This window comes from Panthera leo, chromosome B3 (assembly GCF_018350215.1).
Source record: "Panthera leo isolate Ple1 chromosome B3, P.leo_Ple1_pat1.1, whole genome shotgun sequence".
Classification (NCBI taxonomy): domain Eukaryota; kingdom Metazoa; phylum Chordata; class Mammalia; order Carnivora; family Felidae; genus Panthera; species Panthera leo.
The window spans coordinates 115,919,972-115,933,588 of NC_056684.1; the positions used below are offsets into that span (position 1 = coordinate 115,919,972).

General features: G+C 36.3%; 1 protein-coding gene across 1 annotated transcript in view; it reads left to right on the top strand.

The window, feature by feature from the left end:
• Positions 1–13,617, top strand: part of PCNX1 (pecanex 1) — a 164,352-nt gene that overhangs the window by 112,501 nt on the left and 38,234 nt on the right. The window contains 3 exon segments of the mRNA XM_042943661.1: positions 2,720–2,811; positions 10,219–10,328; positions 10,714–10,819. Coding sequence (XP_042799595.1) covers positions 2,720–2,811; positions 10,219–10,328; positions 10,714–10,819 — 308 coding nt within the window.

Here is a 13,617-nt window from a genome sequence, read left to right on the forward strand (position 1 = left end):
GAGTATGGTTTCAGAGCTTTATTATTTCTTTAGAATGGGAACATCAAAACCAGCTGCTTTTAGTAAAAGTATTTAACTAGATAGGATTTTTAGAAGTATCTGTTTTTAGAGTAGAATATGTGGCTGTGAACTGATATACTTAGAAATTTATTCCCCTCTTACATTTATATTTTATTTTGAAAATGAGAAAGACCATGCCAGTATTACTCTGAAATAGGTAATGGTTTGCAGAACTTGAAAATAATTTTATTGGCAGACACTGTGGTTAAAATACATTGTTATTTATTTTAACCATTTAAAATTTTACTTGAAAGATGAGTGGACAACTAGGGAAAACATATTGAAAGGGTAAGAAATTACTGTAACTTTTATGGTCCATTTCTCTTCAGACTTCTTTATGTTGATAAAATGTTGTTGTGGCTTAAATTTTAAATAGAAACTAAGCATTTCCTATGTTGATATGTATCTAGGGCATTTTTTAAGTTTTCGAAAAGTTTTTGAAGGAGTGTGAATTTCAGCAGAACTTAATGGGTGGAAGACAGTTTCAGTATTTAGGGTATGGAGAGGGCTTCGAGTAGGTAATTTATAGTAGTCATTATATGGTCGGTTACAAACTTGTGCAAGGTGTTAGTTTTTTAAATATCTCCTAAAGAAAAGCTTTTCCTGTAAGTGTTTTAAAAATGTTTACTATGTAAAATCACTATTAACAAAAATCTATATTTTATCTATATTTTAAAAATAAAAGATAGCTATCTTAGCCTTTCCCTAGTCCTTATTATTAGTAATTCCATTGGACCTATTTTTTCCACTTGTAAGAACAGAATTTAAAAAAAAAATTTTCAATCTTTTATTGAAGCATAGTTGTATGTTGACATAGAATATTATATTACTTTCAGGTGCACCACACAGTGATTTAACAATTATGTATGTTGAGAAATGCTCACCACCATAAACGCAGTTGCCATCTGTCACTCTACAAAGTTATTACAATATTATTGACTATATTCCCTGTGTTGTACTTTTCATCCCTGTGATTTATTTATTTTCTAGCTGGAAGTTTGTCTCTTTATCCCTTTTACCTATTTTGCACGTTCCCCCAATTTGGCAACCACCAGTTTGTTATGTGTTTGCGAGTCTGTTTCAGTGTTTTGTTTGTTTTGTTTTTTAGGTTCTATATGCGAGTGAAATCCTATGGTATTTGGTTTTTTTCTGTCTGACTTATTTCACTTAGGATAATATCTTGTAGATCCATCCAAGTTGTTGCAAGCAGCAGTATTTCATTCTTCTTTGTGGCTGAATGATACTCCATAGTATACATACACACATCTTCTTTATCCATTCATCTGTCAATGCACATTTAGATTGCTTCCATATCTTGACTATTGTAAAGAATGCTGCAGTAAACCTAAGGGTGAATATATCTTTTTGAATTAGTGTTTTCATTTTCTTTGCGTAAATACCCAGAAGTGGAATTACTGGATCCTATGGTATTTTTCATTTCTTATAGGACCTCCATACTGTTTTCCTTAGCGACTGCACCAATTTATAGCCCATCAGTAGTTGCACGAGGATTCTCTTTTCTTCACATCCTCATTGACACTGGTTCTTTCTTTTCTTTTTGATACTAGTCACTCTGCCTGGTGTGAGGTGATACCCAATTGTGGTTTTGATTTGTATTTCCCTGATGGTTAGTGATGTTGAATGTCTTTTCATGAGTCTGTTGGCCATCTGTATATCTTCTTTGGAAAAATGTCTCTTCAGGTTCTCTGCCCACTTTTTAATTGAATTATTTTCTTTTTTTTTCTCCCATTTTGTGCTCTGTTGTATAAATTCCTCATATATTTTGGATAATGACCCTTTATCGAATATGTCCTTTGCAGATATCTTCTCCCAGTCAGTAGGTTGTCTTTTTGTTTTGTTGTTAGTTTCCTGCACTCTGCAAAAGCTTTTTTAGTTTAATGTAGTCCCAATTGTTTATTTTTGCTTCTGTTATTTTTGTTTGAGGAGACAGAGCCAAGAAAATATTGCTAACACTGATGTCCAAGAGACTACTGTCTATGTTTTCTTTTATAGTTTTAAGGTTTCATGTCTTAACATTTAGGTCTTTAATCCATTTTGAGCTTATTTCTGTGTATGGTGTGAGAAAGTGGTGCAGTTTCATTCTTTTGCACTTAGTTCAGTTTTCCCTGCACCACTTATTGAAGAGGTGGATCTATTTGTTGTTGTTGTTGTTGTTGTTAGTTAGTTAGTAATTAGTCATATCTGTACTTTTTTGTGAGAATTAACACATGAGAGTATAAATTTACTTCTTTGGGTAATGCACATTCTGTTTACAGAGACTAATAGTTTTAGTGAATACCTAATCTATCACCAGTTCCTTTTTAGGCCTCTGCAAGCTTCATTTTCCCATACTTCTGTAAATAATAAGGTACATCCTTGAAGCATAATATAGGTCCAATTCCTTCTGCCATTTGTAAATTTTCATTACTTACAAGGTGAATATATTTTGTCTTGTATCAAAAATTGTGGATAGTACATCTTTGTCATTTCAAAATCTCTGGAAAGGATAAGATGACCTAACTGAATTTTTAAAAATGAAATGAGTAGATATTTCATTGTAGTCAATATTATACCATTTTAAATATTTTTCAGTGACCTTTTCAGATGTGTTTTCCATAAATGTTTATAAAATACTAAATCTTTTTCCCTTCCCCTCTAGCCACTACAAGCTTGCTTGCAGCACTTTACAGTTTTATCTGTAGCATTGTGGCGGTAGCCTTACTGTATGGATTGTGTTACGGGGCTTTAAAGGTGAGTGGTACATTGTAGTATGATTTTGTCTTTAAGGCTATTTTTCTTTATGGAGATTGTTTTAAATTGACTAATAATGATTTAAGCCTCCCTCTCCCCATGCTCCCTCAGACCACTTTAGCATTAATTTCCATGATCTTCATGTGTTGGATATTATTCTCATTCTCATTTACTTTGAATTCAAAAGCAGTTTCATAGTTACCCATTATTAAAAGTAAATCTTTTGGGGGCGCCTAGGTGGCTCAGTCATTTGAATATCTGACTTCAGCTCATATCATGATCTCTTGGATCATGAGTTCAAGCCCTGCATCAGACTCACTGCTGTCTGCGCAGAGCCTACTTCAGAGCCTCTGTCCCCCTCTCTCTCTGCCCCTCGCCAGCTCATGCTTTCTCTTTCAAAAATGAATAAACATTTATTAAAAAAAAAAAAAAAGTAAATCCTTTTCCACACGGTAATTATAGGTCAAAATTCGAAACATTATTAGAACTAGGTTGGTCTGGGGTAGAGGTGGGCATGGTAATAACAAAATACAAAATGTAACTACTGTTCATATCAAGATTTCTTTTTTTTTTTAATTTTTTTTCAACATTTTTTATTTATTTTTGGGACAGAGAGAGACAGAGCATGAACGGGGGAGGGGCAGAGAGAGAGGGAGACACAGAATCGGAAACAGGCTCCAGGCTCCGAGCCATCAGCCCAGAGCCTGACGCGGGGCTCGAACTCACGGACTGCGAGATCGTGACCTGGCTGAAGTCGGACGCTTAACCGACTGCGCCACCCAGGCGCCCCCATATCAAGATTTCTTAAAATGTGTAGGCACAAGCACGAGGACTGCAATTTAAGATAATTCCAGTAAAAATTTATGCAGCGAGATTTAATGTCATTATTGGTTTAGAAGGATCTGGATGAGCCTTAATTAGCTCCATCAGGGGCACCTGGGTGGCTCAGTCAGTTGCGCATTGGACTCTTGATTTCAGCTCAGGTCATGATCTCATGGTTTGTGAGATCCAGCCCCGCATCAGGTTCAGCATTGACACTGAGGAGCCTACTTGGGATTCTCTCTCTCTCCCTCTCTTTCTGCTGTTGCCTTGCTTGTGTACTCATGCTCTTTCTCTCTCTCTCAAAATAAATAAAATTAATTGAAGATTATCACCAAGTTGTAAACATAAAAAATTTAAATTTCTTGTAAACAACTCTTAAAAATTTTTTTTTTAAGTTTCTTTATTTTGAGGTGGGGGGAGGGGCAGTGAGGGAGGGGGAGAGAGAGAATCCCAAGCAGGCTCCGCACTGTCAGCACAGAGCCCAATGTGGGGCTCAAATCCACGAGCTGTGAGATCATGACCTGAGCTGAAATCAAGAGTCTGATGCTTAACCGACTGAGCCACCCAGGTGCCCCAGATTTCTTGTACACAACTCGTAACCCATGGCATTATTATTATTTTTTTTTATAATTAATGCAAGATAATCAGAGAATGATAGGGTTGCAAGGACTAAGAAAAGTGCCTCATGGTATCCTTTCTTGCATCATTTATTCATTTGCATTTAGGGAGTATTTACCGTGTGCCCAGTACTGTGCTAAACACCATTTCCTGCTTTTAAGTTGCTTATATGTTAGCTATGATTCATGAGTCAGCCAGCACTTTCAGTAGAGGATGAGGAAGGCTATGAAAACAGAGTGGTACAGGTACAGAAGTTAAGATACTACCTTATTCAATCAAAAGGGATTAAAGATAATTTTCCAAAGACAGACAAATATAAATTAGCTAATAATTTGACAGACAAATAGAAATTTGTTAGTTGAGACAAGGGATGAAGAGCCATGGAGTTGTAAAGAAAGTGTGTTATGTACAGGAAACAGCAAATAATTTGGAATTGCTGGAGGTTTGGGTACATGCAGAAAGATGGCTTCGGTAAGGCTGGAAAGGAAAGCAATGGCTGCATTATGAAATATCTTTTATCCTGAACATTTTGGGGTGGAAATGAAAGGCCATCCGAATATTCAAGGTAAGGTAAAGAAATGATCAGTGTTGCATTTCAGAGAGATTACTTGGTCTCTGGTGTGAAGGAGATTGAAATATAAGCAGGAAGGATCAGAAGTGGGTCAGTTGTATTGCAATCTTGAAATTAAGAGGGACCTAACTAAAATTGGATTTAGTGAATATATTTAGGGACTCTATGGATAATGAGAAAAAAGAAGAGGGTCCAGTATGACTTCTGGGTAGGATCTGGCTTGAACAAATGGTTAGATAGAGATACTTGTGCCTAAGATTACAAATCTTTGAGTTTAGCAAGGAAGGTGGTTGTTTATGTATGTGGACAGATTTATTTGTTGATATTTATGGGGTATCTAGAGATGCATAGTAGGAAGTGATATGTAGAGAGGTTTGAGGTAATGGTTAAAAGATTTAGAATTCATTAAAGTGTAAATAAAGACTGCTAACCTGGATTGATACAAGGAAATAGATGCAAATAGAACCCTGGGAAATGCCGGTATTTAAGTGATGGATAGAACAGAATCCCACAAAGGAAACTTCAGAGGCAATATTGTCTGAAAAAAAGCTTTTATTGCATTTGGCAGTTGATAGGTGATGGGTGACTTCAATAAAACAGCTTCTTTGGTGTTTTGGCTGAGGAAGCTAGATTAATATAAGCTTGAGTTTGCAAAATATTAAGGATTAAGGTAAGATACTTTTTAAAAGCTTTAAAAAAATTTTTTTTTTTCGAGAGAGAATGCGTACACATGTGAGCTGGGGAGGGGCAAAGAGAGAATCCCAAGCAGGCTTCCTGCTTTCAGCACAGAGGCCAAAGTGAGGCTCGATCCCACAGACTGAGATCAGTGAAGTGAGCTGAAATCAAGAGTTGGATACTCAGCCGACTGAGCTACCCAGGTGCCCTGTAAGATACTCTTTCTAAAATATAGTTGGGAAATTTTTACATAGTGGAGGTTGTTTCCAAGTTTTTATATTTATTTATTTATGTATATTAATGTTTATTTATTTTTTTTTTTAATTTTTTTTTAACGTTTTATTTATTTTTGAGACAGAGAGAGACACAGCATGAACGGGGGAGGGGCAGAGAGAGAGGGAGACACAGAATCGGAAGCAGGCTCCAGGCTCTGAGCCATCAGCCCAGAGCCCGACGCGGGGCTCGAACTCACGGACCGTGAGATCGTGACCTGAGCCGAAGTCGGAAGCCCAACCGACTGAGCCACCCAGGTGCCCCTAATGTTTATTTTTGAGGGGAGGGGCAAAGAGAGAAGGAGACACAGAATCCGAAGCAGTCTCCCGGCTCTGAGCTGTCAGCACAGAGCCTGATGCAGGGCTCCAACCCACCGGCTGTGAGATCATGACCTGAGCCAAAGTCGGATGCTTAACTGACTGAGCCACCCAGGCACCCCTCAAGTTTTTATTTTTTAGAAAGATCTAAGACTTGATTACATTTATAAGGGGAGAGGGAAAACCCAGTAGAGAGGGAAATACTTGATGGGGCTAATCCCAGGAAGCAATTAGAGGCAAGGAAATCCAAATGCAAGCTTCTCCCAGGTGTACTGCCTGTAAACCATCCTGGTGTAAAGGTTTTAGATCTGTGCTTTGAGTCCTGTTTTGGAAACTGAGTTGTTTTGGAAACTGACTACAACTGTGAAGTTGCAGTCACAGCAGTGCGATAACTTTTCTAGCCCAGTGCACAAAGGGCTGTTTAACTATAATTATCTAGCAATTAGAAAACTGCAAACCAGAACCTTGTATCCTAAAGGCAGGCAGGAAGATAAATTATTTTCCTTCGTTATTGGGTGTGGTGTTTCCATTAGACATTTTACTTTTAGGTGTCACCCATTACAATAAACCTGCAGATTTAAAACAGAGTTTTAGGTGCTAATATGGAATGATTTTCAAGAGAAACCATTTGTTTTTTTTCAAGATTTATTGAAGTATAATTGACAAAATTGTAAGATACTAAAATTGTATGTGATATTTGATACACATACACATTATGAAAGGATTTCTCTCATCAAGTTAATTAATACATTTATCACCTCATATCTTTTTTGTGTGTGAGAGCATTTAAGTTCTACTCCCAGCAAATTTCAATTATATAATACAGTGTTATCAGGTCTAGACCTGTTACACAGTAGAGCCTTAGACCTTATCCTTTTTAAAAAAAGATTTTGTTTATTTTTATTTAGTTTTTTAATTGAGGTATAATTGACATATATCATTATATTAGTTTCCAATGTATATTTGATATTTGTATGTATTGTGAAATGATCACCACAGTTAGTCAAGTTAACATCTTTCAGCACACAAAGGTTTTTTTTTTTTTTTAATTTTTTTTTTTTTAACGTTTATTTATTTTTGAGACAGAGAGAGACAGAGCATGAATGGGGGAGGGGCAGAGAGAGAGGGAGACACAGAATCGGAAGCAGGCTCCAGGCTCTGAGCCATCAGCCCAGAGCCCGACGCGGGGCTCGAACTCACGGACCGCGAGATCGTGAGCTGAGCTGAAGTCGGACGCTTAACCGACTGAGCCACTCAGGCGCCCCTACAAAGGTTTTTTAATGTATATCCTGATGAGAGCTTTTAAGACCTTCTCTCCTAACAACTTTCAAACACACAATGCTGTGTTATTAAATATAGTTACCACAGGGGTGCCTGGGTGGCTTAGTTGGTTAAGCATCCAACTTCAGCTCAGGTCATAATCTCATGGTTCGTGGGTTTGAGCCCCATGTCGGGCTCTGTGCTGACAGCTCAGAGCCTGGAGCCTGCTTCAGATTCTGTGTCTCCCTCTTTCTCTGCCCCTCCCTCACTCATGCTCTGTCTCTCTCGCTCTCAAAAATAAACATTAAAAAAAATTAAATACAGTCACCATGGTTTATATTACATTTTCATGACTTACCCTATAACTGGAAGTGTTCATACCTTTTTACCTGCACTCATTTCTGGCACCCTCCATCTAGACCTTTATTGAAAGTTTGTACTCTTTTACCAACCTGTCCCTATTTCCCCCACATCCCAATCCCTGGCAGCCACTTTTGTATTATGTTTCTATAAATTCCACTTTCTGCTAAAAAAAAAAAAAAAAAATACACACACACACACACACACACACACACCATGCAGTGTTTGCCTTTGTCTGGCTTATTTCAATTATTATAATGCCATCCACTTTCATCCATGTTGTTGCAAATGAAAAGATTTTCCTCCTTTTTAAGGTTGAATAATATTCCTGAATGTGTGTGATTGATATATATATATCACATTTTCTTGAGTGTGTGTGTTTTCAATAAAAAGGAAGGTAATGTATTTCTTTTAATCAGAAGGAAGGTATATGCCCCATAATGGATGTTTCCTTTGTGCTTTAAAAACACACACAAACACACACAGGCGCCTGGGTGGCTCAGTCAGTTGGTGTCCAGCTTCGGCACAGGTAATAATCTCACAGTTCACAAGTTTGAGCCCCGCGTTGGGCTCTATCCTGACAGCTTAGAGCCTGGAGCCTGCTTCGGATTCTGTATCTCCCTCTCTTGCTGCCCCTCCCCCACTTGTGCTCTGTTTCTCAGAAATAAACATTAAAAAATATTAAAACACACACACACATACCAATGACTTGTATGTATAGACATAGAATAATTATGGAAGAATATACAAGAAATTGACAACAATAGTTGCTTCTAGGCAGTTAGACACATTGGGAGACATCACTGCATGCCTTTAGAAATGGTTTTCCTTTTTATCTATTCATTAATATGGACTTTTACATTATTATTTTCTGATTTCTGCTTCCTTGTGTTACTCTTCCATTTTTCCTTGAACTTTCTAGCTCATTAAAAGCTAAATTTGGGGGTGCCTGGATCAGACGCTCAACCAACTGAGCCACCCAGGCACCCCTAGTTTTAATGTTTAGTAAAGTTTTTCTTGTATATATTTCAAAGAGTCAGGTATTTCTACAAGACTTATCGCTAGGAACAAAAATCTCCTACCTGTTTATCCCTGCCTCAGAGTTACCACTTTCAGTTCTTTGAGCTGATTCTTTTGGTATTTACCTCCCTATGTTTAATTAACTAACTCACACTTCTTATATTTTGTCAAATTTTAGGTATTACCCATGGACTGTGCTTTATGGCCATTGTAGGCTTAACTTATCTTTCACTTCTCACCTCACATCTCTACCTTATGGTCTTCCTCATCTCTCTTGTACACCTCATATGTTTCCCTTATTATCACTGTGCAAATGCTATTCCTACATAATATTTTGTTTTCTCTTTTTCTTTTTTTCCTTAGTATTTATCTCTCTTTCATTCTCAAACTCTTCTATATTGTTTAACTTCCTTCTCAGCAAATCCAGAATCTGGAGGTTCAGTTCCTGGCTCTACCACTTAACAAATTACTTGTATCCTCTAGAAGTGCCTAAGTTTCTCACCTATGAATTGGGGAGCAATAGAACATATCTTCAAGGATGGTAGTGAGAATTGTTTAAGAAATACTTAGCATAGATCTAAGAATGGGGCTTGACACATAATGTTCAATATGATGCTAATGATATTTTGATGTGGCCATTAAAAAAAGGTCTGTATGTTATGATATGTAATAATTTTCAAGACTGTTATTAAATGGGGTGGGGGGAGGCAAGTTGTATAATAAAATACAATTTGGATTTCCACTCCTACCATTCTCCCTTCTTGAATCCCCAGAGAAAGAAGAAGGAATAGAGTGCTGTTTACATCATAGGCCATACTTAAGAACTTCTAACTATTCCTTTCATCAGTATTATCTACTGTCTGCCAATTCCCATGCCAGTAGACTCCAGAGATAATTGCAGTGAGCAGACATGACATGACATATCCACATCCACGTTTGGTTGGCTTTAGAAGCTAGCCTTTGCATTATTTATTATGGGGAATATGGAGTTCATTATTCAAGAGCACTGAATGCCTACTCAACTTTCTGGAAGATATAATGGCATATTATGAGCAAAAGTATCAGGACAAAAGCACACCAGTACGAATATTCTTCTGTACCTAATGTGTTGTACCATCTGTTGCCTTTTCCCTGATTTATTATTATATATAATCAAACATGTGGTGTACCAAGTTACTTGGTATTTCTAAAGGGAGAACATAGCTTACCATAAGCTTAATACCACTTAAAATATGAAAGAATTGGACAGCAGGACATATCAGAAGCAAATGTATTATTCCTATCTGAAGGTGATCTAGTTAGCTAGATTCTAGCTCATTAAAAAATAATAAATCTAAATTTATGTGGAATAAAATGCAATTAATAATATAGCTGACAAGTTTCTGTTGAATTTAATTATCTTCCTCCAAAATACTGACATAAAAGGACTGTATGATAGATGATAAGTGAGAAGCAGATTTTTCTGTGAAACTTTTTTTTTTCCCCCAACAGGATTCTTGGGATGGCCAGCATATTCCAGTACTTTTCTCCATTTTTTGTGGTTTATTAGTGGCAATATCCTATCATCTCAGTCGACAAAGCAGTGATCCCTCTGTACTTTTGTAAGTAAAATCAATTGTTACCGAATTAAAGAAATAGAAGTTCACATTTCTTTCAAGTTTAACTTTCCCACTGCCTTGTCAAAGTACCGTTCACTTAATCTATATTAAGTTTCAAATATATTAACTTTGGAACATTCTAGCCAATTTGGCTGAGAATATTTGTTAGCGTTTTCTTTCCTAAAAAGTATTAAAACTATATTTTAATAAAAATTCTCATTGTATGCTTATTTATAACATCTTAAATTTTTTAGGCATTTTCATTTGCTAATGACTAAATGTACTTGAAACACTTCATTTTTTATCATAAGTTTCATTTGCCTTTAAGTACTGGTTTTCAGGTTATGAATGTATTTCTTATTATTTTTTCATTTTTTAAAATTTCAAGCTCTTTGGTGCAATCTAAGATTTTTCCAAAAACAGAAGAGAAAAATCCAGAAGATCCTCTGTCTGAAGTAAAAGATCCACTGCCTGAAAAACTTAGAAATTCTGTTGTAAGTCTTAACTTTTTACAATCACCTGAAATATGTAAAGTTTAGACAGTTCATCATGTTGTCTCATGAAGGCCTTTTGTAACTGGGAGAAAATGTTTGTATAGTTGTATGTTGTTGATTACCTTTATGTCAGATTTTAACCTGTTAATGAAATGCTCATTCCTCCAAGTTTGTTTCTATGTAATTAAAACAGTGTGCTAAGCATTCATTTTCAGATTAGGTGAAATGAAGTAATTTCATTGTTTATAGAATTCTTAATCCTATTCAGGTTAAACTGGGATTTGAAAGATGAGTATTAACATAAATCAGATTTTGTGTTGTTCTTGTTGTTAAAAACTATGTCCTTGTAAATCATCTGCTAGTCATTTAGTGTATTTTCTTTCTCAAGAGCAACCTAAAAAGTGTGTGTGTGTGTGTGTGTGTGTGTGTGTGTGTGTGTGTGTGTGTTTATTTTTCAGATTGAAGGGGAGAGCAATTATCTGTACTAATTAAATATATTTAAGAAAATATGGTAATTTAAAAATTTTCTAATTTAGTGAATTTATGTATTAGTAATTATCAGCTTTATGGAGATAGCATAAAACATTCTTTTTCTGTTATTTTAGATTATTTCCATTTGTGAAAAACTGTATTTATATCAGTCATGAGTTATACTACTTACCTTTACTGAACTTGAGCTGTTAACACATTCTTCAGAAAACTTTAGAAGTACAAAACTGCCTCACAATAGAATTCAGTTTTTTCTGGCTTTAGTTTCCATGTTGTCAAAGGACATTTCATGTTAAATATAATAGGATATTTCTGAATCTCTGACAGGTGTGAGGTGGTATCTCATTGTGGTTTTGATTTGTATTTCCCTGATGATGAGTGATGTTAAGCATTTTTTCATGTGTCGGTTAGCCATCTGGATGTCTTCCTTGGAGAGGTGTCTATTCATGTCTTTTGCCCATTTCTTCACTGGATTATTTGTTTTTTGGGTGTTGAGTTTGATAAGTTCTTTATAGATTTTGGATCCTAACCCTTTATCTGATATGTTGTTTGCAAATATCTTCTCCCATTCTGTTGGTTGCCTTTTAGTTTTGCTGATTGTTTCCTTTGCTGTGCAGAAGCTTTGTTTTTTTGATGAGGTCCCAATAGTTCATTTTTGCATTTGTTTCCCTTGCCTCTGAAGACATGTTGAGTAAGAAGTTGCTGCGGCCAAGATCAAAGAGGTTTTTGCCCGCTTTCTCCTCGAGGATTTTGATGGCTTCCTGTCTTACGTTTAGGTCTTTCATCCATTTTGAGTTTATTTTTGTGTATGGTGTAAGAAAGTGGTCCAGGTTCATTTTTCTGCATGTCAGTGTCCCGTTTTCCCAGCACCACTTGCTGAAGAGGCTGTCTTTATTCCATTGGATATTCTTTCCTGCTTTGTCAAAGACTAGTTGGCCATACACTTGTGGGTCCATTTCTGGGTTCTCTGTTCTGTTCCATTGATCTGAGTGTGTCTGTTTTTGTGCCAGTACCATACTGTTTTGATGATTACAGCTTTTGTAGTACAGCTTGAAGTCCAGGATTGTGATGCCTCCTGCTTTGGTTTTCTTTTTCAAGATTGCTTTAGCTATTCAGGGTCTTTTCTGGCTCCATACAAATTTTAGGATTATTTGTCCTAGCTCTGTGAAGAATGCTGTTGTTATTTTGATAGGTATTGTATTGAATATGTAGATTGCTTTGAGTAGTATTGACATTTTAACACTGTTTGTTCTTCTTATACTGGTGCATGGAATATTTTTCCCTTTTTTTTTTTTTTTATATGTCTTCAATTTCTTTCATAAGCTTTCTATAGTTTGCAGTGTATAGGTTTTTTACCTCTTTGTTTAGATTTATTCCTAGGTATTTTATGGTTTTTGGTGCAATTGTAAATGGGATTGATTCCTTGATTTCACTTCCTCTTCATTGTTGGTGTATAGGAATGCAACCAATTTCTGTGTATTGATTTTATACCCTGCAACTTTGCTGAATTCATGAATCAGTTCTAGCAGTTTTTTTGGTGGAATCTTTTGGGTTTTCCATATAGAGTATCATGTCATGTGCAAAGAGTGAAAGTTTGACCTCCTCCTGGCCGATTTGGGTGCCTTTTATTTCTTGTGTTGTTCGATTGCAGCGGCTAAGACTTCCAATTGTTGAATAACACTGTTGAATAACAGTGGCAAGAGTGGACATCCCTGTCTTGCTCCTGACCTTAGGGGGAAAGCTCTCAGTTTTCCCCCATTGAGGATGATATTAGCATTGGGTCTTTCATATATGGCTTTTATCATCTTGAGGTGTGATCCTTCTATCCCTACTTTCTTGAGGGTTTTTAATAAGAAAGGATGCTGTATTTTGTCCAATGCTTTCTCTGCATCTATGGAGAAGATCATATAGTTCTTGTCCTTTCTTTTATTGATGTGATGTATCACATCGATTATTTTGTGGATATTGAACCAGCCCTGCATCCCAGGTATAAATCCCACTTGGTCGTGGTGAGTAATTTTTTTAATGTATTGTTGGATCCGATTGGCTAATATCTTGTTGAGAATTTTTGCATCCATGTTCATCAGGGAAATTGGTCTATAATTCTCCTTTTTAGTGTGGTCTCTGTCTGGTTTTGGAATCAAGGTAATGCTGGCTTCATAGAAAGAGTTTGGAAGTTTTCCTTCCATGTGTGGAACTAGCTTAATTTCCTTGGTATTGCAGTATTAAACCAAGATATCAGGAAATTGAAGAAGAAAAGACTTATAGCCAATTGTTATGTATAAGAGCTATCTAGAAGAATAGAGTCA